General features: G+C 40.6%; 1 protein-coding gene across 5 annotated transcripts in view; it reads right to left on the bottom strand.

The window, feature by feature from the left end:
* Positions 1-25,904, bottom strand: part of LOC147017974 (SPARC-like) — an 83,939-nt gene that overhangs the window by 42,921 nt on the left and 15,114 nt on the right. For all 5 annotated transcript variants that reach the window (XR_015062211.1, XM_085897109.1, XM_085897110.1 and 2 more), the window contains exon 2: positions 9,151-9,238. Coding sequence is in view for 4 of the 5 variants with exons in the window: in XM_085897109.1 (XP_085753235.1) it covers positions 9,151-9,238 (88 nt within the window). In the remaining variant the exon portion in view is untranslated. The remainder of the gene's footprint in view (positions 1-9,150; positions 9,239-25,904) is intronic.

Here is a 25,904-nt window from a genome sequence, read left to right as displayed (position 1 = left end):
AAAGAATAAAAAAATAAAAAGGGCCTCCTCCTTCCATTTAAAAATTAATCTGAACAATCAACTGGTATTTTTTATTATTATTATTATTTTTATTATTTGGCCTTACTGAAATTACAGCAAGTGAATAGCTTAATAAATGATATTTTTTAATCATTGGACTGGTTCTTTATTTTACTATGTGCTTTGTAATACAAAAATGACAATTGCATGGTTTAAATTAATAATAACAATTTAAACGGCCAATCCCCTAAGCTATTCCTGCAAACATATCACAGAAAGTGAGGTATTTGGGACCAATGGTCACAATTTCCTCATTTGGAAGACAATGTGATTCACAAAACATCTTTCAGTTGGACTTCTGATAACATAGATCGAAAAGATAACATATGACAAAAAGATCTTCAATTGGACCTCCGGGTCCATACCACACTCTTGGCAAATGAAAGGTACAGTGCCAATAGAAAGTCTACACCCGCTTTCAAAATTTTCACGTTTTGTTGCCTTGTAGCCTGGAAGTAAATTACATTAAATCAGATTATTTCCACCTTTATTTAGACATCATAACCCACAACTTCAAGGGAAAAACACATTCCATAAATATCAGAAAATTTATTAAAACTACAAAACAAGAATATCTTGGTTGGATAAGCATCCATCCTCCTTATAATAGCAATTGTAAACTCGAAGGGCACTCAGGGCACATACCTCCGAAAGGTAATGCCTGATCCACAAGAACATATCTGGCTCAATACATTTTTGAAATATCATGCTGTATATCGTTTTTGGCAACATCTCTCAATGGTGAAGAATCACGTTGGAAATTAAATAATTCTCGTATCCAGATCTGCATTTGGATCTTCACGAAAATTTAATCAGTTGGTCATGGTTGGTGGACCCAACGTACCAGCCAAGTTTCAGCTAAATCCGTCCACAATTTTTTGAAATATCGTGTGATATATAATTTATGGCTTTATCTCTCTCAAAGGTGAAGAATCACTTTAAAATTATAGTAGTCTGATCCGGATCCAGATCTTGATCAAAATCTAACCAGTTTTTCCTTGTCAGAAACACAACCTCTCCACCAAATTTAATCCGAATCTGTCCACAACTTTTTGAGATATCCTGCACACAGACAAACAAGCAAGAAGAAGATATCATGCAGAGGACAATATTAGCAAAATCCCTAAAACAAATTTGACCTCAAAAATAATTGGTGGTTGAATTCAGTGACCTGAAACATATCTTCAAATTTCAAGTCAATCGGATGAAAATTGAGGATTTTAGGAAAACCACCTTAGTTGTTGACCTTTTGCTCAATGTTGATCTAAAAATAATTGGCTCGTTGAATTTGGTGACCTGAAATATATCCTCTTCAAATTTCAAGTCAATCAGATGAAAATTGAGGATTTTAGGAATACCACCTTAGTTGTTGACCTTGGGACTATGTTGACCTTTTGGTCAATATTAACCTCAAAAACAATTGGCTGGAATAAATTTGTTGACCGGAAATATAAATCCTCTTCAAATTTCAAGTCAATGTGATGAAAATTGAGGATTTTACAAATACCACATTAGGTGTTGACCTTCGGCCTATGTTGAGCTTTTGATCCATGTTGACCATAAAAATAATTGGTTGTTTGAATTCAGTGACCTGAAATATAAATTCTCTTCAAATTTCAAGTCAATTGGATGAAAATTGAGGATTTTAGAAATCTCACCTAAGTTCTTAACCTTTGGCTTGTGTTGACCTTTTGACCTCAAAAACAATCGGATTTTTCCTTATGATAACCTCTACCATGTGGTGAAGTTTTGTGAAGATCGGTTTAAAATTGTGACCTACAGGCGACAAACAGACAAACGGAATAACAAAATCGATTGACCAATATACATGAAAAATCTTCGATTTTGCAAGTAACAAACAGACAGACACGGGTAAAAACATAACCTCCTCCACGTTCGGTGGTGGAGGCAATTAGCTCAGGTGTAATCAGTCAACTTCAAAATCACACGCCAAGTTAATTGGCCTCCACCTGTGTTAAATTGTAGTGATTCTGATTATTTCAGAATCTAATCAGATGATACTGTAGGTTTCTTCTGCTGTGTGGTGCATTTCACAGCAAAGACTTAACCATGAGAAACAAAGAAGCTTTAAAAGATGTCTGGGATAAAGTTGTTGAAAGGCACACACCAGTGGATGGGTATAAAATATTTCATTGGCCTTGAATATCCCTTGGGGCACAGTCAAGACAATAATTAAGAAGTGGAGGGCGTATGGTACCACCAAGACCCTGTCGAGATCAGGCCGTCCCTCCAAGCTAGATGAAAAAGCAAGAAGGAGACTGATCAGAGAGGCCACCAAAAAGCCAATGGCATCTGTGAAAGAGATACATGCCTTTATGGCAAAGACTGATCACTGTCTACACATGACAACAATATCCCAAGCACTCCACAAGTCTGGCCTGCACGGTAGGGTGGGAAGAAGGAATCCATTACTCAAAAAAGCCGACCTTGAGTCATATTTGAGGTGTGCAAAACATCACTGTGGAGATTCTGAAGCCATGTGACAAAAGGTTTTGTGGTCTGATGAAACCAAAATGGGAATTTTTAGCCGAATTGCAAAAAGTTGTTTGGCACAAACCCAAAGCAGTACATCACCAAAACATTACCATCCCTACCATGAAGCACAGTGGTGGCAGCATCATGATATGGGGATGTTTCTCATCAGCAGGGAATGGGGCACTTGTCAGGATTGAAGGGAAAATCAGGACAGGGTCAGGTATGGGAGCATGTGCTGGAACAGCGAGTCACTGGGTCTACTTTACGCCGGTACTCCAGGGGCCTCCATCTGGTCATCTCCCAGGCAGATGCCTGGCCAATCCCCATCTCCTGTAGATGCCAATTGACCTGCTACAACCACAAGGCATGTGGTCAGCTCATTGGCCTCCTCCACTCATGAGACTCCCTTGCTGAGAGAATCTGGTGTGCAGGATCAGCGTCAGGAAAATGTCCATTCAGCCACAGCTGAAGCTCATGGAGTACGCAGGAAACAAAACTCATTTGAGTCTCTCTCAGCAACCGCTTGTTGGACTCAAAGTCTGATCAGCAATAGCCAAGGATTCCCGAAGAGTCCTGGTACCAAACAAAATAATTCTCCATCTCAGATCTCTGGTCCAAGTATGCATGTAAGTCTTGCATCCATAGAGCAAGACTGGAAGCACAAAGTACCTGAAGACTCGGACATTTGTCTTCCTGCACAGGTACCAAAAGCACAACACCCCATGATCTACTAAATCCATGACTCCCCAGGCCTCAACCAGACACCTATTGAACTTGGGCCCATAGCCAGCGGAGACATAAATATCTCTGCCAAGGTAAGTGAGTCTCTCCGTGACCTCAACTTCCTCACCACAACCTGAACGTCCTCTGACAAGATGGTAGTATCCAAGATGTCAATGAAAGCCTGGATCTTAGTTTTGACCCAGGAAACCCATAATCCCAGTGGCTCCGACTCCTCATTCAGCACCTCGAGGGCCCCCAAAATGATATCCAGTCTCCACAAAGATGACTGCATCGTCTATGAAATCAAGACACTCCCACATGATGCACTGCAGCCTGATCTCTCTGGCATCCTCCCAAAAATCCAGTCCATAAAAGTGCTGAAAAGTGTGGGGGCCAGTATATGCCCCTGAAAAACTTCAGTACCAACTGGAAATAAGTCAGGAATGGAACCACTACATCTCACAGCACTCTCAGTACCAGAGTAAAGTTCAGACATCAGCTTGATCAGATTTTGTGGCAACCCACGAATACCGAGAATCCTTAAGAGGTCATCCCGATTCACTGAATAGAACGCTGTGCAGTGATCAACATAGGCTGCAAGCAGCCCCTGATGAAACTCTTGTCTGCGTTTGGTAAGGACCTGAAAAGCAAGGATAAGATCAATCATTGACCTCTTTGATGTAAAGCCAGACTGCTCTGGGCACTGCTGCTCAAGCAGATGGTGGTGAACCCATTCAAGAATTATCAGAGCAAAGACCTTGCCCAGCACTCAGAGCAGTATCACCCCTCTGCAGGTGTTTCCATCCTGACAATCACCCTTCCCTTTTCAGAGAGGAACAACAAGGCCCCTCTTCCATTCAGTTGGGATGATGCCTGTGCTCCAAAGAGAGCACATAACTGCATGCAATGGCATACATGCAGCATTTCCGTCAGCCTTGAGAAGTTCATCATGGATGCCATAGAGCCCAGGAGCTTCACCCCATTTCAACTGGTTCACCGCATCCTGTGTTTCTACAAACAAAGGTGGATCACAGTTGATTGATGGGTCAGTAATCGGAAGGGTAACACACCTAACAACCAACTTAACAGCTGGTGGGTCTGCCTGCTACAGCCACTCAAAGCAACCAGCACACCAGGCCTTCACTTCGGACTCCTCTGTCAAGAATCCACCACCATCAGCTCTAAATGCAGTACACTGAGGGAAAAGGGATGGAGCAAAATACAGAAAAATCCTGGAGGAAAACCTGCTGCCCTCTGCAAGAAAGCTGAAATTGGGATGGAAGTTCCCCTTTCAGCATGACAACGACCTGAAGCACACAGCTAAAGCTACATTGGAGTGTATAAGGAACAAAAAGATAAATGGCCTTAAGTGGCCCAGTTAGAGCCCCGACCGAAATCCAATCGAAAATCTGTGGCATGACTTGACGATTGCTGTCCATCTCCATTCCCCACAGAATGTGACTGATGCTTGAACAGTTTTGTTCAGAAGAATTGGCAAACATTGCCCAAGCACAGTGTGCAAAGTTGGCAGAGACCTATCCCAACAGACTCACAGCTGAAATTGCTGTCAAAGGTGCTTCCACCAAGTATTAACTCAAGGGGATGCAGCATCTTATCCAACCAGGATACCAATATCTTAGTAGGACACTTATCCAACCAAGATATTCTCGTTTTGTATGTTTAATTATTTTCTGAAATATGTATAATTTGTTTTCCATTTGGAAGTTGTGGGTTACGATGTGTAAAGGAAGAAAAATATTTTAAGCAATTTAATTCCAGGTTTTAACGCAACAAAAGGTGAAAAATTTGAAAGGGGGTTTCGACTTTCCATTTCGGCACTGTATCTCAAGACTGCAATTTTAGACATACTAATTCCCAGGGGGAATTGAATCGAGGACTAGATAAGTCAAAAGATAAGCGATAAACTTAGCTATCCCACCACCATAGACAGTGAAGGTGATTTACGTTACCAATGAGTATCTTATTCGGAATTCTGAATTAATCACAAATTGATATTGACAGAGATATTGTTTTGACAAAGATGAGTAAATAACAGCAGTGGAAAAACAGCAACAGGGTTATAATAGTGATAGCAATGAAATCAAATTGGATTCAAAACATTAAAATGGTGTTGCAGTTAAGTCATCATTATCTTACTCAAATACTCAATTTGGTCATGGTGCCTGTCTGTCCACAATGCATTCGGTGGTAACTTACCCAATCGCAACTCAACTTGAAGGGAGGACGAAGGGTTACATGATGGAGGTTGTAACGATTTAACTTGCCCCCCCATCCCCAAGAGGGGTTTGCACCTTGCACGAACTCCATGTTGAAGTGTATACTAGGTTATCATGGCTTTCATAGGGCACAACTTGCAGACGTAAAAAATTAATATATCCACAAATGTTTCAATCAATTCTGTCCAATGCACAATTGGAGTTTTTAAAGTCGCGATTTAAATGAAAGAAGTTTGGTGATTAAAACATTCTATACTCATCGCGTCTCCCTCAGATGAGTGGATCTGAACTGTCTCGACTTTAGGCCATCAGCCATGGCTCAGAAAGTGCTTGAAAATCAAGTTTCGTTCCACTCATGGGGGGGGGGGGTAGACAAAACCCTGATAATATGATAGTATATATCCAAATACATACGTATGCAAAAGTTCTCCACTCAAATAGCTGCAGTTATTGTGTATTTTCATCTTGAAAATCGATGCATTCCCAGCGTTCTCTCATTTGAACTCGGATCACGTGTGGGCCACGTGACGCCTCGACAGCCAATAGATCGGCTGACATCGTATGCAAATTACGTCAGACTGTCACGTGACCGGCTAAGTTGTCCAAGATGGCCGCTTCCTGCAGGGAGGAAATCACCAGCAGCTGATCGGCGATTTATCGGTAATTTTTGATGAATATGGCCAGTGAGGTCGCTCCCCCGTGTATTATTCACCAGGACAATGTAGCGAACAAAGAAGTCAAATGTTTTACTGAGTGCGTAGCCTGGTGGTGGCTTGGGATCCTCGGGTCCTGAGTTCGAGCCCGTCGGCCACTGAATTAACTGAATTAATACACCGGGGGGGGGGGGGCTGACTCAGCCTGTCATCCTTCTGAGGTCGGCGAAATGAGTACCAGTTCCAGTGTGTGTACTGGTAGAGGGGCACTGCATCAGCGACACAGTCGCGCTTCAAGAAATGAGAGCGACCCCGGCAGTGAAGCTGCCATACGACCACCACCACCACAACGAAATTGTGAATCAAAAATAAGTTGTTTTCATTGCCTTTCTTATACATTGATTTTATTGCGTTGTTTCCATAATTGTAAATATAGTCTGAGGTGGTTTAAAAGATAAACCAGTTTGTCTATTTGGATCAACTATATCGAAGAAGGATTTAATAAAAATGTGGCAAAAAACTATAACTGTATGAGAAATACTGATTTCAATTAATAACGATATTAAAATAAAATCATTCATAATAAAATCAAAATTAATTGCAAGCTATTTCAAGGCTGTCACGTGGTCAATGGTTTTCCCCTAATTAGTTTTCAATATCAATTAAATTAATATTTTTTTATAAATAAACAACATAAATAAATGTTTTGAGGGGGGTAATCTAAAATCGTAGGGGGTCGGATGAAATCGATTTCAAGCTTCCCGCGGGGGTAACTTGAAATCTTTACACCGGCACTCTCGGCTAAACGTCTTCGTGACCGTCTATGACGAGCCATTTGTTGACACTTTCTCTCCATTTATCCCATCTTACAGACGTAAAACGTTTGACTTCTTCATTTGTTCCATTGTCCTGGTGAATAATACATGGGGGAGCGTCCTCACTGGCCATATTCATCAAAAATCGGCGATCAGCTACCGGTGATTTCCTCCCTGCAGGAAGCTGCCATCTTGGAAAACGTAGATGGTCACGTGACAGAGTGACGTAATTTGCATACGATGTCAGCCGATCTATTGGCTGTCGAGGCGTCACGTGGCCCACACGTGATCCGAGTTCAAATGAGAGAACGCTGGGAATGCATCGATTTTCAAGATGAAAATACACAATAACTGCAGTTATTTGAGTGGAGAACTTTTGTATACATATATATTTTGATATATACTATCATATTATCAGGGTTTTGTCTACCCCCCCCCCCCACCCCATGAGTGGAACGAAATTGCACGATACAGCTTACGGCTGATGGCCTACTTGCTAAGATTCCAGGTAAGCGCGGTAATGGTGTTTAGGTCACAAAGATGTTTACTTGAGTCTTTATGTCTGAATGATGAAGGTTAGACGATGTTGGTTGTGATGATTTAACTTGTCCCTCTCCCCAAGAGGGTGTTTTGTCTTGGGGGAGCGGAAGTCCGTGTTCAGGTGTCTATCCGTGTTAAAGATAGCTAATGGTGGTGTTCTTTCAAGGCTGCTTCTCATCGCAAAAAAAGAGACAAGAACACAAATGATTATAATAAATAATATGAATGTTATGACAAAACAATATCTCCCTCCCTAAGGGGTTTTGTGAAGTGCGACATTGCATGGACTAATAATTTCAATGACCTGATCTAACATATTACAATGTTATCCATGGTCTAATCCTTTCAATGACCTTCAAACAATAGTAACAGTAAAAATAGGACCACACATCCTGAAGCTCACCTGGATCAGGAGCATCAGTCACTCGAACCCCCTGCAGACCCTTCCAAGACCCTGAATTTTTTAATGCCATGAAAAAAACTTTGGTACATCAAGGGTGATGAAGGTTGTGGTCAAGTTTCATTGAAAATCTCTGTGTAGTTCGGAGAAGAGAGCAAATACCTATTAAAAAAAAATTGGGTGGGTCAGAACCTCACACCCACCCCTCCATAATTTCCCATCATGAACACAGATTTTGATGCAGTCAATACTCTTTGGTACGTCATGGGTGAAGAATGTTGTTGTCAAGTTTCATCAAAATCGTGGGTGTAGTTTTGGAGAAGAAAGCAAATACCTCTTTTGGGGGTCAACTCCCCCCTCCCCCCCACCGTAGATACCCTTAATGAGCGTCATGACCACATCCACATATGTGGCTATTCAGAAGAGGAAGAAGACCGCACTACATGAAGAAGAGCATTGATAGGTGAGTATGTGCAAGTACACGGAATGCTGTTGGCAGGGGTCTCATGAAGGAGTGTTGTGTGGTTGATTGTGTGTTTTTAACCAAGCTCATGCCCCCTCCCCTGAGAGGAAGAAGGGAAAAAAATACAAAAAAACAAATTAAATATATATTTAAAATACTATTAATTTTTTTTTTACATTTTCTTCTTTGGATCTTGTGTTGATAAATTAGTATGGTGTTTGCGCAGGCATGATGGGCTGAATGGCCTCCACCTGTGTCTGTTTTCCTTGTATTTCTTTGTATTTTGTTGCGATCGATAAACTTTGGTACATCACTGGTGATGAAAGTTGCATCGAAATTGTGTGTGTAGTATTGGAGAAGAGGGCAACTATCTATTTTGAGGAGCCATACCCCACCCCGTAGACCCCTTAATGAGCGCAGATTTTCATGTGGTCAATACATCTTCCTTTAGCATCAGATATTGAAGTTTTGTGCCTAGTTTCATCAAAATCGTTTGTTTGGTTCAAGAGATAATGACTGAAGTGTTTACGGACTGACTGACTCACTCACTCACCTACGGACACTGCTTGGTCGCATAAGCTCACCTGACTAAAGTCCAGGTAAGCTAATAATATTTGGCAATAATAATGAGAATAATGATATGACTCCTTGCTGCTCTAATAGTGAGCTGGTGTACTAGCAATACAAAATTATTAATAAATAATAAAATGAATAATGGGTAAACAGGAAGATCATGCAGACCATCCATGAAAATCTTCAATACCTGGTAAATCTTCTCCCCTGTAGGACACCATCCTCCCATCTTTATGCAGCAGAAATCCTTGCTTGATTCTCACGGGTTTATGTATTTTCTGAAATGCAGTGCAACAGAAGACCATTATCTTCATCATCTTATCGGGCTCTCACCATATTCAGTGAAATGGTCGCCAAAAAAACCAAAAAAACATGTGATTGATGCTGATATTCTCACCAAAAGCCTTATGACAACTCGAAGCTGATAGAATATTGGTGAGAACGTCCTGAACAAACCACAATCAACTTGATTATAACACATTGCTCAAAAAAGGTGCAATAACTAGCATATGATTAGCATAACGTGGGATGACATACTCATGAAAGAAAGGAATGCAAATTGATCAGTTTGTTAATCTTAAAAGTAGATGGAAAAGGTTTTATGTGTGCAATTTGACCATATACACTGCTAGATGCAAAAATCATAGATATCTTGCATTTTTACTTGCAACACGTGGCAAGTCCTCAAGAGATCCGTGTTGTTGTTGTTGTTGTTGTGGTTCTTGTTGTCGGTCGATTTTTGAAATGTGCACCCATTGGTTGGACAGCTGCCAGATCAGATCCACATATGTGGCTTGATTTGACCAACTATGACATTCAGACGACATGATATGGCCACCATCTTGGTTTTCTGGTGGGCCGAATGTATTTGGCCCATCGGCCTCGACTGATTATACACTGTCCCTCTTTATTGTATCGGATTTCCATTGGTTTTGTTTGGATTGAGTGCTAATCACGATGAGGAACCCCAAAATATCTAATCATATGTCGAATAAAATTATTAGTAAGGTACGCTCCTCCCGAAAAAAAAAACATAGCATTTTGTAATTTTTGAACGGCCCCATATTGGGGTTAAACATCCGTGACCATGTGACAAATCGGCTCGTTCTGACATAACCGTTATGAATTACCTCTTTAGAAAGTGTTTTAAAGCCAATTCACTCGCGCTTAGTGGCGAAGTCCCATTCCTCGAATGACCATCTCAAGATTTTTTTGAACGAAATGTTTATGATCTTGGATTTAGATGGTTTCACCAGAAGGGGGTTGATGGTGGACAGTGTGTACCCAGCAAAAACCTGGGAGGGGAGGACGAAGTACAGAAAGAACAGAGGGTCCAAGACCTGAGACCGAGGAGGCGGTAGAAGACAGGGAGACCATCGACTTGTCTGCGATGGCGAAGTGATAGGCCCTTGGACTCGAACTCAGCGTAGGAGATTCCAAATGATGTGAGTTTTGAAAGATGATGCATTTAAAATGATAAAGACCAAACGGAGTGGTTTTCATTTGTGTACTCTGGATCTGGTTGACTCGATTCTTCATCACTTTCATCTGAATTAGGTCCATGTTCTGCTTAAGAAATCCTCCGAGGCTCATACATGTATGGTTGGACTCGATTCCAAAATAAATTCGGTGACGCTTCACCCGACCCCTCCTGCATTTGTCTCAGTTCTTCATTATCCACCATCGTAATTCCTTTTCTGTTTGAGATTAGCAGTAATACAGTTGATGTCTTTTCATGTCTGTGCTCCAAATCATCTGACCAGGGTGCGATTTGTAAAATTTCCAGTGTGGGAGATAACATTGACAGACATAGTTTTTTTTTTTGGGGGGGGGGTTTGTTTTGTTATTTGTCACTTTTTTATTTCTGATATTTTCAACTTACAAGCTATACATAACAATAGCGATAATGAAGGTGAAAAGTCACATTACAATTAAAAAATATCCCCGTGGTGGACGGAAGGATATTTCCCCAACAGGTGGGGTGAAAATGAATGATTAGGGGGAAGGGGCCATTGCCCCCTTCCTGAAGTGGTATGGTCATGGGGCCCACAACTGAAGTTAACGTCATGGTCCTGATGTTTCACGAAGAGTTTGGTCTGCATCTTGAGGTCGGTTTCTGAGAAGATTAAAAAAAAAAGAAATTACTTTAATTTGAGGTGAAACCACCCTTTTGAGCCTCTTATAGGGGAGGAGATCTTGTTGGGGTGCACAACCTCATGAGAACTTACCATTCTGATGTATCATACCAAATTTGGTCCATATCAGTTATATAGTTTGTGAGGAAAATATGTTTCAGTGAATATGAGGGATTAGGGGAGGGATGCAATTTGGTCCCCTTTCCAGGGCAGATATGGCTACAGGGAGCACAACTTCAGGTTAGGACATGGTCACTATGCACCATGGCCAGTTTCGTCTGGATCCGGTTTTCAGTTTCTGAGAAAATTGTTGAATAAAATACCAATATTTGGGGAAAAACTTCTCTTTTCATCCCCTTTATAGGGGGTGCACTCGGATGGGGATCCCAACCCCAAATACCAAATTTGGTCCATATCAGTCCGTTGGTTTGTGAGATGTTAACGGATGCACGGACACCGGGACCCACTCAGCTTATTTTGAACAAATAACCTAAATATATTGCTAATTCATACATTTCTCACACTGAAAAAAAAATAGAAGTAATGAAACAATAATATTGGAACTATTTAAGCTCCACATGTAGATTCAAAACTTATTGCAACTTAAATCAAAGTTTGACAAGATAACCGATATTGACTTTTTTTTAATGTCGCATCGAAACACAGCGACGTAATGATAATGACGTAGTCGATTTTTATTGGCTAATTTTCCCAGTTTCGTCATTACAGTTTTGTGAGATGATAATAACGGATAAGTGGAATCCCATCTAATCCACTTTATGCACCCGAACAGCATGATCTGGATCCAGTGAAACCAAACTGTATTGCATTTTTTTTTTTAAATCATGTTTTCTACAATGTCCTACTGATCTTATACTGTTGGCGTATAATGCCTGATCTCAAAGCGCTGTCACATCTTGACGATTTAGCCAGCAATGGCAACGTATAAAAATGTATGTAAAACGTTGGCGTATGCTGATATTTTGATGTTTTTGAAAAAAGTTTTGGTCGTATTCATAACGAGTTGGTCGTATGCATAACGTATTAGTAACGGGCACAGAACGTTTCGTTGTCTTATCGATAACTTATACCAACGAATGCTTAGCCTGTTGTCGGCGTTCACAACCTATGCCCAACGATAGTTTAACTTAGGCATATTGCCGATGATCACGTGGCGTAGCCTATTAATAACCTGCTGCAGGCTGATTTAAATCATAACCGCCTGAGAATTGGAAGTGTCAACCACCCAGTCACACCTTGACGATTTAGCCAGCGTATGCTGACCAATGAAAAATTTGCCGAAACAAGCTGGCACACGTCGAATACGTTATGGGTAAATTGTGTATACGTTAAGAGCATGCTGAAAAACGATGAAGTACACTGTCATATTTCGTGGTATGTCTCGTACATCGTGAAATTTCAAGCATGCTGAAAATTTTACGCCGTACTCGCCGTATGGCTCACACGTTCCGCTATGCTGGGAATAAGTTGTCGGCACAATATGCGATCGTTGACACACGTCGACACAAGATCCTTGTAAGTTACTCATAAGTCGAAACACGTCGAGGTAAAGGCCCGGTCACACCTTGACGTTTTAGCCAGCGATGGCAACGTATTAAAATGTATGTAAAACGCTAGCTTACGTTGAACTTTTGATGTTTTTTTTTAAAGATTCGGACGTATTCATAGCGACTTGGTCTTATGTATAATGCATTGGTAACGGACCCAGAACGTTTCGTTGTGTTTTAGATAACTTATACCAACGAATGCTGAACCTGTTGTCGGCCTACACAACCGATGCCCAACGATAGTCTAACTTAGGCATAGCGCGTTGCACGCATCGCCGACGATGTCGTGACGTAGCCTATTAAAAGGCTGACACACAATGATTCGAATCATAACTGCCGTAGAAATGGAAGTGTCAACATTGCGGTCACACCTTGGCGATCTTGCCAGCGTATGCCGACCTAAGAAAAATGTGTCTAAAACGTTGGGGCACGTCAAATACGGTATGAGTAAGTTTGGTATACGTGAGTAGAACGCTAAAGTACGCTATCATACGTCGTCGTAAGTAGAGTATGTCAAGAAATTTTAAACATGTTCAAAATTTTATGACGTACTCGGCGTATGACACACGTTCCGCATGCGATGGGGATAGGTTGTACACACGATATGTGGACGCTTACACACGTCCACAAAGGCTACTTATAAGCTACTCATAAGTCGAAACACGTCGCGGTAATGTCTTTTTTACGCGAAACTTATTTCTAACTTATGTTTGACGTGCTTTGAACCAATTCTTTACGTAGTCCCAACACACATCGACGTATGTAGACGTATTCCAATGACGTCTTCCGGTCGACAAAAAAAAAAATTAACGTGTTTCTAACTTACAACTGCCATATAAAGACGTGTTCCCAGCGGTTTTGGGAATTGGTATATAAAAATGGTGTTCATAAAAGGGGAACCCGACAGTGTTTTCGAGTCCTTTTTGAGTCGATGTCCATGTCAGCAGTAACAGTAACAGTATCAGTATCAGTATCAGTATTAGTAGTAGTTTGTTCATGTTGGCAGTAGTAGGTGAGTGTGAGGGGGAGGGTGTGGGTTATGATGGATCGTCCTTGCGTTTAACGATTTAACGATTTAAATGATAAACTCAACGATTTAAGGTACGTTACATTGTGCGTTGGAGGTACGTTACACATAGGTTCAAAGCACGTTACTCATAGGTTAGAAATAAGTTTCGGGTATGCTAAGCATTACCTCGACGTGTTTTGACTTATGAGTAACTTACAAGTAACGTGCCTCGACGTGTGTCAACAATCGTGCAATGTGCCTACAACACGTTACTCGTAGGTTATAAATAAGTTTCAGGTATGCTAAGCATTACCTCGACGTGTTTTGACTTATGAGTAACTTACAAGTAACGTGCCTCGACGTATGTCAGCAATCGTGCAACGTGTCTACAACACGTTACTCGTAGGTTATAAATAAGTTTCGGGTACGCTAATCATTACCCAACGTGTTTCGACTTATGAGTAACTTTCAAGTAATGTGTGTCGATGTGTGTCAACGATCGCATAACGTGCCTACAACTTATGGCCAGCGTATGCGGAACGTGTGAGCCATATGCCGGCATACATCGTAAAATTTCAAGCATGCAAAAATTTCAGGACAACCACAAAGTACAACGATGAAAGCCAGCGTACTACGACATATGGCAGTGTTTTTCAGCGTACTCTTAACGTATACAAAACTTACCCATAACGTATTCGACGTGTGCCAGCGTTTTAGACAAATTTTTCATAAGTCTGCATACGCTGGCTAAATCGTCAAGATGTGACAGCGCCTTTATACTGTTTGCGTGGTTAGAAACAATTTCAAGTGCAGTGGCAGTGATTAAAAAAAAAAAAAAAAATAACCCAGACACTAGAAATCCTTCCCATCCCCCCCAAATCATCAAATTGCATCCTGCATCTGACCTCTATGAATCGATATATAATTGAAGGTAGATCACTGAGTTTATGGGTGCTTTACTCCCATGTGTGTGTGTGTGTGTGTGTGTGTGTGTGTGTGTGTGTGTGTGTGTGTGTGTGTGTGTGTGTGTGTGTGTGTGTGTGTGACGCTTTTTGACCAATAACTATGCAACGGAATTCTTATTTTATGCTTAAATTATGAAACATAAGGGAGTGTTTTTTGGGGGGGTTTTTTGAAACAAATCTTCATTCACCTTTAAGGTTAATGACTGATATAAACAGACCCAATAGCTGCCTTATTTGTGCCTCAGGGCCTGCTGCCACAAGTCTATATTGAAGCGAAATACCCATTTTGTATCAACCGTGCCGGCACTCAGACTGCCTAATCTTCCAGATAGGAGTGCTTTCTGTGCCATCAAATAAGTTTAAACAGGAACCTGTGTACACTAGGTTAGAACAGCAAGCCATCTGTGTGCAGGGAATAAAAGAAAACAAAATGAAAGCTGACACACTGTGCCTGACATTCATCCACCCATATGCCAACTGTCCTTTGAACAGAATACTGAGAGTAATATTTAATATAAATAGGGGCAATACCCCTGGGCACTTACCTGTTCGCAGCTCAATAAGAAAACCAGGGAACCACTAGCAGGCGTGGTTAACCCACAAAATATTTAACGGAGAAGAAAGTTAATACCTATGGATTTTTTTTAATGCAGTGAACAGACTTTGGTATATCACGGGTGACGAAGGCTGTGGTCAGGTTTCATCAAAATTGTGTGTGTGTGGTTTCTGAGAAGAGAGAAAATACCTATCTTGAGGGGCAACCACCCCTCTCCCCATAGACTCCTTTAGACTCTTTTTTTTTAATAGCTTGAACAAACTTTGGTACATAACAGAAGATGAAGGCTGCATGTACTCAAGTTTCATCAAAATTGTCTGGTGGTTTCTGAGAAGAAAGCAAATAAATATTTTGGTGGGCACCCCTCACACCCCACCTTCCCTCCGACACCCCTTTAGACACACATATTTTTCATTGCTCTTAACAAACTTTGGTACATCACAGGGGCTGAAGGTTGTGGTCAAGTTTCATCAAAATTGTGTGTGTAGTTTTGGAGAAGAGAGGAAATACATATTTTTGGGGGGCCAACCCCCTCCTGTACACCTTCTTAGACCCCAGTATTAATTTATTTATTTTTTAATGTTGTGACCAAACTTTGGTACATCATGGCTGATGAAGGTTGTGGTCAAATTTCACCAAAATTGTGTGTGTAGTTTTGGAGAAGAGAGGAAATGCATATTTTTGGGGGGCCAACCCCCTCCTGTACACCCTTTTAGACCCCAGTATTAATTAATTTATTTTTTAATGTTGTGACCAAACTTTGGTACATCATGGCTGATGAAGGTTGTGGTCAAATTTCACCAAAATTGTGTGCGTAGTTTTGGAGAAGAGAGGAAATACATATTGTGACCCCCCCCCCATACATCCCCTTAGACCCCAATATTTACTTATTTATTTTTTAATGTCGTGAACAAACTTTGGTACATCATGGCTGATGAAGGTTGTGGTCAAGTTTCATCAAAATTGTGTGTGTATGGTTTTGGAGAAGAGAGGTAATACATATTTTGAGCCCCCCCCCTTACCCCGTACACCCCCATCAACCCCGATATATATATATATATATATATATATATATATATATATATATATATATATATATATACATATATATATATATATATATATATATATCTATATATATATATATATATATATATATATATATATATATATATATATATATATATATATATATATATATATATATATACATACATATATATATATATATATATATATATATATATATATATATATATATATATATATATATATATACATATATTGTTGTGAACAAACTTTGCTTCATCATGGGTGAATAAGGTTGTGGTCATGTTTCATGCAAATTGTGTGTGTAGTTTCTGAGATGAATGCAAATGGCTATTTTGAGGGGCAACCTCTTGTAGACCCCCTCAGGGCCCGATATTTTTTACTTTTTTTTTTCTTTTTTTTTTGTTTCTTTTTCTTTCTTTAACGCTGTGAACAAACTTTGGTACATACCAGGTGATGAAGGTTATCGTCAAGTGTTAACTAAATTGTGTGTCGTCTGGAACTACATTCCAGGTGAGATAAAAAAAAATAGCCCAATGGGGGACTGATGGTTATTTCCCAAACAGGCTGGAAAAAAAGTGAGGGATTAGGGGGAATGTGCCATGGCCCCCTTTCCTGAAGTGGTACGGTCATTGGGAGCACAATTTAAATTTACGGCATTGTTCTTATGTTTCATGAAGTTTGGTCTGCATTTGGCTATCAGTTTCTGAGAAGATTTTTGAATAAATTATCTCAATTTGAAGCGAAAGCCCCCTTTTCAGGCTCTTGTAGGGAGTGGATCCAGATCGGGAGCACAATCCCATGGGACCTCACTGTTTTGTTGTATCGTACTAAATTTGGTCCATATCGGTCATGTAGTTTGTGAGGAAATATGTTTTAGTGAATATGAGGGATTCAGGGAGGGAGGCCGTGGCCCCCTTTCCAGGGGAGAGACCGCCATGAGGATCACAACTTAAGGTAAAGCCATGGTCCTGATGCCTCGTGGCGAGGTTAATCTGAATTTTTCTGGCAGTTTCTGAGAAGAAGATTTCAAAATAAAATACCAACATTTGGGGCAAAAACACCCTTTCACCCCCTTTATCGGGGGCACATCAGGATGGGGAGAATAAGCCCATGAAACCTTATATTATTGTCCTGATGCAGTGTACCAAATTTGGTCCACATCGGTCAGGTAGTTTGTTAGGAGAAGATGTTATGGTCAAATGTTAACGGACGGACGGCTGGACACTGGGATCCACTCTTTGATCTTATTTCGGAGATATAAGCTAATGAATGAACGGTTAACCAAAATAATGAGTAAAATGACTTTTATGATATGATGATATGCCCAAATGCTATGATGGTAGAAAGTAGGAATCTTTGGAATATATCAAGATGGTTTCAGAATTATTTTCACAGGATTTTATTTCTTTGTGTGCCTCATTAAATCAGAGCATGTGTTATTACTTCGCACACACAAAGTGAAAAGTGGGGTTATGCAATTGGTTCACTTCTGTCTATCTGTCTGTCCATCCATCCGGCGACAAATGTCAGTTTATGATCAACGAACAATTTAATTCCAATTGAATGTTTTCCTGAATTTTGAAAAAGAATTGCAACGCGAACCTGGAGTTTAGCAGTAGCTTGAACAAATTTGGCCCAATTGCTCATGTGCAGAGAGGCACGAAATAATCTTTTTACTCTGTGTCTACCTGGCAGTCGAACAAAATTGAAAAAACTTCTAAACAGGAAACACTTTTTTTAAAGACGTTATAAAGGACACAAGCAACAGGCATGAATAACTAATGTGATGTGTTGAATAAGGTAGTGTTTTTAACACTGCATATGCAGTGGTAAACTTGTGGATTTTCTTTTGTACAACCTGTAAATAAAGTTTTTATTTTATTTTATTTTAGTTGAGTTGTATACTGCAACACCAGCACACAAAACAGCTTTTTTCCACTTTACAAAACCCTTCCGTTTAGCAGTGCTTGGACATGTTATTTTTATATAAGGTGTTGTTGTGTAAGACACTGCGTAAATGGCACTAAACTTCTGGAATTTTTTATATGCCCTTTAATACTTCTGTATTATTAATGTTATGCCTGGTGTTAGCTTAATGGTTAGGGTGGTGGGCTTGGGATCCGAGGATCCTGAGTTCCAATCTCACACTGTTGAATTAATACCAGGTGGGGCTGACTCTGCCTGTCATCCTTCTGAGGTTGGCAAAATGAGTGCCAGCTTGCTGGTATCCTGTGTTGGAGTGGTGACCCATTCAGGATTGTGCCCAATAGCCAAGGAGACTGCTTTGGCAGCACCAATGTTCTGCACAGAGTATGGTCCCAATAGATGGATGGATTATTTCAGTTGAATTATTTCTTGACACTGTGTGGGGTAAGATGTTCTATGAACTCTCTGGTTGCCAACTTTCTCTGAGTTGTTGAAAATGATACCGTTTTGTTTTGAACAAACTTCTACCCTTTGTAATGAATTTTTTTTTCAAATCCCCTGTTGTTTTTTCTGTTTTGCCCTGCCAATATATCCTGTAACTGTTGTGCCTTCATATGTAGACCATCAATTAATGTTTCTCCTTTTCCAGTTGTCTTGTGAGCCTTTGTGATGAGATGAAACCGTTTGGGTGAAACCTGGTAACAGTGATAATGAAAACACAGTAATCAGAGTTTTTATGTCTTTTCAAAGCTGGGAGAACTTGTATGAATGATATCAAAACTGGCATTAAATGAAGTGAACTAATTGCCTAACCCCGCTTTTTGCTTTGTGTGCGCAGAGTAAATGCACACCCGAGGGAATCTTTAATAAGCTGGGTTTTTGAATGTAGCTTTGTTGAGTAAATCATGAACGGTTTATTTAATAATGACTGCAGGGTAGCCTTGAAGCAACATAAAAGTTGTCAGCAAAAAAAGAAATGCAAAACAGTTCCGGAGAAGATAACAAATACTTTTAAATCTTCCCGATTTTCAAGGTCCTTTATGCTAAGAACAAGGACGCACAACACAAGGTTACTTAGTTGAAGTTTAGATGTTTTTAAACCAATATTATGCTGCGAATCACAACATTTTATAATTTAAATATTAACATTCAATACAGAATACGACTGGACAAGAAGCAATACAATTCCGAGAAGAAAGAACTTCCCCATTTTTATAAATTCACTCCACACCATGACCAACTATTAGGGGCAATTTCACATGTTGACAGACATTACCATTTTGATTCACAAATCTTATATTCCTTATCTTGTGCTACGATTAAAAATTGAATGATGTGGCACAAGCTAACGAGAACAGTAAAGTTTTGTCAAAGAGGAAAAAGCATTTTCAAAAAGAGAAAGCCCTTCTATCTAATGATATGATGAAAATGGTTCCAGAATTTTATTTAAATGCCGAAACAGAAACCAAATTCGGATCTCAAAAGCTGATAGTTACTTGATCTTATTGTTATTGAGATTTTCACTTTCCCTCATTATATGAAAAACAAGGATGCAAATCCTCATCGAAAACACAACACCCAATGGCACCTCAAAAATGGAATGGGCAGATATTGTATTCAAATAAAAAAAAACAAATAATAAACTAGAAGGGCACTCAGTGGGGCGCACACCTCTGCTCACCAATGCCTGATCCACAAGAACATATCTGGCCCAATACATTTTTGAAGTTTCATGCCATATATCGTTTTTGAAGAATCTCTCAACAGTGAAGAATCACTTAAGAAATTCTAGTAGTTGGATCCAGATCTAGATCTTCACCAAAATCAAATCAATTTTTCATGGTCACACACCCAATGTGTCCACCAAGTTTCATTAGAATCTGCCCACAACTTTTTGAGATATCCTGCACAAAAACAGACAGACAGACAGACAAGCAAACAAACAAGCAAATAAAATTGCTCGTTGAGCAAGGAATTGCCGGAATAACTTTGTCATATCTCCGTGATCTCTGAAAAAACAAAAACCTGGAAATCAATTTGGTTCCTATAAGTCGATAGTGTTACTGTTTAATGAGTTATAGCACTTAGTTTGGTCATGATCATAACTTGGAAGTCAATCGGACTTGAAATGGCGTTTTTATCGCAATTTGAAAGTTTTGACCCGACCCCCCCCCTGACATTCGACCCCCGACCGCTAATAAGGGTGTTGGTGTGACACCCCAATGAGACATATGGTTGGATGAAGTATTGGAAGATGCACATTTTGGATTTGCTTTGAAGTCGATATGACCATTTTAGCGGACGTTATTGCGAAAATAAGAATTTCGGTTTTTCGTTGACCTTGACCTTGACCTTTGACCTCGATTCACCAAAAACGACAAGTGTCTAAGTTGGACCATTGCCGACGTCTCTACCCAGTTTGGTCATGATTGCTGAAACGGTGTGGCTGCTACAGGGTAAACAAACACACAAACAAACAGACAGAGACACACACACACAACCGACCAACATAATTGCCGAAATCCGAAGGATTCTGGCAATTAACAAACAGAAAGGGGTGAAAACATAACCTCCATCTTCATTGGCAGAAGTAACAATGTTTCAGTTGTGATGAAGTAATGAATTGCCACATCATGCCAGGATAGCCGAGAGGTACGCATGCTCGCTCTAAGCTGTCTCGCCTGGATTTGAATCTCGACTCAGCTATAAATTGTCATCCCGGTGTTTCACAGGCTGGGTGATTCATCAATATGTGTACAGTCTCTCGGATGAGCGTTAAACTGAGTGGTACATCTGCCAGAATCCCCCCTCTCTCCCTTTCCCTTTCCTCACCCCTCTGCCTCTCTCACCCCTCTGCTTCTCTCACCCCTCTGCCTTGCTCACCCCTATCCCACACCTCTCTCTATCCCAAACCCTACACTCTACCTCCCACTTCCTCTCTCCCCCACCCCTCTCTCCCACGCCTCTCCCTTTCTCTCTCTCTGACCCCTCTCTCCTTCCCCTCTCTCCCACACTCCCACTCTCCCTGCTTCCCAAACCATCCTCGCTGTTAAGGGGACTGTTAAGGACTTTTTTTTTAATATACACTGTCGAGGCTCGTGTTAAAGCTAACACACACAAACGCACAAGGGGAGCAGATGAGAGGGGCAGGAGAGGGAAGGAAAAAAATCCAGTGGGGAACAGAGACATGAGGAGATCTGTGGAAGGGAGAGGGATCAGGCGGGGTACACGGGGTAACCAAGATGGACACTACAGGGACTTTCAGGTTCTTACATGACAGGGATTTTCAGGAAGGAAAGCAGGTAAATTTGAAGGTGGGTTTTGGATGGATTAGTGGGGTAGAAAAGATTGCGGTTTTGGATGGGGGAAGACAAGAGATGGTGGTGAACAGCTGTTTGTTTTGACTGACAGTTTTGTTTTTAACTTAAAAATGTTTCCTCATCGGGTAGCATGTACAAATCAGATTCTGAGTGAGCCAACTGGAGGGTTGCAAAGGTGAGTGTGAGCATGTGTGAGCATGCATGCATACAGGCAGACCTTTGCCAGGTAGATAGTGTGGGTTTTAAATGCTCCCTTTTTGTTTTATGTTGAAGCTGGTTGGTAAAAAAATAAAATATTGCTGTTTGGGCATGTTTCACCTCCCTTCCCTTCCCCTCATGCTGCCATACCTCCCCCTCCCCTTGTTCTGCCATCCCTTCCCATCAGGCTGCCTTCCTGACACTTCCCCTCGTGTTTACCACCTCCCCTCTCCACCCACTATGGATAATCTCCTGGCGGTCTCCGTGTGCTGTTTTAACGTACCCCATTTCGTTCAATCCTGAAATATCACCCCCCCACCCATTCATATTTCCATCAGTGAAATGACGGGTTGTATTTGCTTGTAATGTATAAAAGCGAAATGTTTGTAACTTACGAAATCTAAAGATTTCGTAAGTATATTGATGACTTCCGTTTCTGTTTGTTTGTATGTTTGTTTGTTTGTTTGTTTGTAGGCACGATAACTTGAGAACGGAAGAAGCTACCAATGTGAAATTGCTCCACGTGATTCAGGAGGGTGATGGCTAGTGCTGATTAGATTTTGGTCAAAATCGGTCAAAGGTCAAGGTCACAGTGAGGTCAAACATCCAAAAAATGATAACTCGAGAACGGAAGAAGCTACCAATGTCAAATTAGACCACTTGATTCAGGAGGGTGATGGCTAGCGCTGATTAGATTTTCGTCAAAATCGGTCAAAGGTCAAGGTCACAGTGAGGTCAAACATGCAAAACATTCGATTTTTGATGGTTTGGTACAGAATCATCGTAGAAACTTCTGGTTTGTGTCGCTGCCTTCTCGAGAGACAGCTTTTATTAGACAAGGTCAGAGGTCAAATTGACGATTTCGTAAGTACCAGTCTATGACTGCTTGTTTGTTTGTTTGTTTGTAGGCACGATAACTCAAGAATGGAAGAAGCTACCAATGTCAAATTAGACCACGTGATTCAGGAGGGCGATGGCTAGTGTTGATTAGATTTTGGTCAAAATCGGTCCAAGGTCAAGTCAAACAAGTGAGGTCAAACAAGTGAGGAACAAGTCAAACAAGTCCAAGGTCAAGTGAGGTCAAACATCCAAAACATTTGATTTTGATGGTTTGGTACAGAATCATCATAGAAACTTCTGGTTTGCGTCGCTACCTTCTCCAGAGACAGCTTTTATTAGACAAGGTCAGATGTCAAGTTGACGATTTCGTAAGTACCAGTCTATGACTGCTTGTTTGTTTGTTTGTTATCTCACTACTTTGAGCTCTCATGGTTAATCATGAGGAAACTTTCTAGGACCAGATTTATGACCACAGTGCACATAAATATGGGGTACAAACAGTCATGAGGAGGTCATTTGGCTCGTTAATGCCGTGTTGCACTCCCAAGTTAATTTATTTAGTACAGCTTTCAATGATGATCTTCTTAATGTTTTCCGAAAGTTTAAATGACCCCTTTTAGTGGGCCAACTTAGCTCAATATAGCATAACAATTGTGCATTTTGTGAGGAAAGCACCAAATTTGGCAAACTAGTAGCCTATCATATTATGAACAGATTTGGATATTGGGCCATTTCAAATTCAGCCGCTGATGGCTGTGGCAGCCATTTTCCACTTCCGTCAAAAATTTTGAGATGGCCCAATATCCACATCTGTTCATAATATGTTAGGCTACTAGTGTGCCAAATTTGGTGCTTTTTTCACAAAATGCACAATTGTTATGCTAAGTTGCCCCACTATTTGGACATTTCACCATTTAGACCCCTGTGACCCCTTCATACGCATTTAGACCCCTGAGACCAGTCATCTTCACTATTTTTCGAGGGGTGCCAGTTTTGTTGATTAGACATCAGTGTTATTCCAGCCTTCACATACTCTTCTTCGTTGTGGTTAACTGGGCTGCAAGCACAATTGCTTGAATACTGCAACCGTATCCTGATGTTGTGATGTTACTTTTATGCATCTCGTTGGAACACTCATTTGAAACCATTGGGTCAATTTGACAGCATTTATGGTGGATTATGATGGGGTGTTTTCACATTTGTGTGTTATCGGCTGCACGTCAGGGGCCGCACTTTAGGCCACCAGGGGCAGTCAGTGGCTCACGGGCTATGCAATGAAGAACAGGGCCTTAGATATTTACACCCTTGAGACCCCATTAGATCCTTTAAATACCCTCTAGATTATTTAGACCTTTACACCCTTGAGACCCCATTAGACCCTTTAAATACCCTCTAGATTATTTCGACCTTTACACCCTTGAGACCCCATTAGACCCTTTAAATACCCTCTAGATTATTTCGACCTTTACATCCTTTAGTCCCGTTAGACCCTTTAGACCCCTGAGATATTTACTCCCTTTAAACCACTTAGACCCTTAAGACCGTTTAGACAAGACCCATTAGACCTTTACTCCCTTTAGACCCCTTCGACCTCTTCATACCCATTAGTATATGAAAGCAAAATGTTTTTGTTTGTTTGTGACCTTGCTGCATTGAGCTCCAAAGGTCAATCATGACGAAATCTTCCACGATCAGATTTTTAACCTTGCTGCACCAAAATAGGGGGTTTTAAATGTCATGAGGAGGTCATTTGGCCCGTTATTGTCACGTTGCACTCCCGAGTTAATTTCTTTACAAACCCGAGGTAATTTATTTACTACAGCTTCACTCATTTACACCCTTTAAACCCCATTAAACCATTGAGACCCCTTAAACCTCTTGCAACCTTTAGACCCCCTTCATGCTCGTTTAAACCCTGTTAAAACCATTTAGACCCCTTAGATCCCTTCATACTTTGATAGCTATCTCTATTTGTGGGTTTCAGGAGGTGGAAGTTCTCCCAGAAGTCAAAATCTCCACCTCCTATTTCTTAGTGAAGGATCATGATTCATGAACCAAACAGTGAGATTTTGTTCACAGCCTCATTCCAAGGGTTATTTTCAGAATCTTCACTGAACCAATGACAGCCTCCACTTTTAGCTTGCTTGTCGTGGTATTCCTGGGAATGATTCTTAAGTGCTCAGTAAGGGTTTAATTCTTCATTCCTGCAGCTCTGACTTCCACTGGTACAATTTCAGCTTTCTTCAATTTTCAAGTCCTCTTTACCTCATTTTTTAAAATCCTGGTATTTGGTCATTTTCCTGATTTCTCTGGCATTTCGTCCAAAGTCATTGGGAACTGAGACTTCAATCAACAATGCTGACTTTTCCTTTTTGTGTTTGAGCACTATGTGCGGACACAATGCTTTGTGTGCAATGTCCACACTTTACGGGATAATCTTGTCATACGTGAGCATTACTTGTTCATTTTCAAGGATCGGATTTGTTTTGTGTTTCTATGGTTGTTCTGGGACCGGGATGTTGAAAAGATTGTGCTAGTGGATTGTGGATTACTCAACAGATGCTGTAATGTCTTTTTGTATACAGCTGTTCCGCCACGAGTTTTTTTTTTTAACATCCCAAAAGGAGGTCACGGGTACTTTCTATTTCTTCCTCACAAAACTTGCATTTGACCGATTGCCTCAATCCCGCCATTTTCTTAAAGGCATTAGTGTCATGTCCTTGGTATTGGGCATTGATGGCTCATTCTCCATCACAATTAATGTGACCTATCTTCGCCATTCTAAAGAGCCTTCCTCGTCGATCCCTGTCCCGTCAAGGTCTTTTAAAATCTACATGCTCTTTTGTCATTCTCCCATTTGTCGGAGTATATGTGCTAATATTTCTTTTTTTGGTTTTCCTATTTTTACCTCCGCCCACCAAAGGTGAAGGAGGTTATGTTTTCACCCCTTTCTGTCTGTTTGTCTATTTGTGTACAGGATATCTCAAAAAGTTGAAGACGGATCCAGATGAAATTTTGTGAACAGGTTGGGAATGTGACAAGGATGAACGGATTAGATTTTGGTGAAGATCCGGATCCGGATCCAATGGCTAGAATTTTTTAAGTGATTCTTCATCATTGAGAGATGGGGCCAAAAGCGATATAATAGCATGATATCTCAAAAAGTTGAGGATGGATTCGGACGAAACTTGGTGGAAAGGTTAGGTGTGTGACATAGAAGAATTGATTTAAGTTAGGTAAAGATTCGAATCCGGATCTGGATACAAGAATTTTTTTAATTTTTAAAGTGGTTCTTCACCATTGAGAGATTGGGCCAAAAACAATATAGTACTGTATAACATTATTTGGCACATAGCAAGTACTCATGTGGCATG

This window comes from Eptatretus burgeri, chromosome 10 (genome assembly GCF_056783735.1).
Source record: "Eptatretus burgeri isolate ZD-2024b chromosome 10, Ebu_testis_v1, whole genome shotgun sequence".
In the NCBI taxonomy this organism is placed as follows: Eukaryota; Metazoa; Chordata; class Myxini; order Myxiniformes; family Myxinidae; genus Eptatretus; species Eptatretus burgeri.
This window is presented reverse-complemented; position numbering and strand designations above follow the sequence as displayed.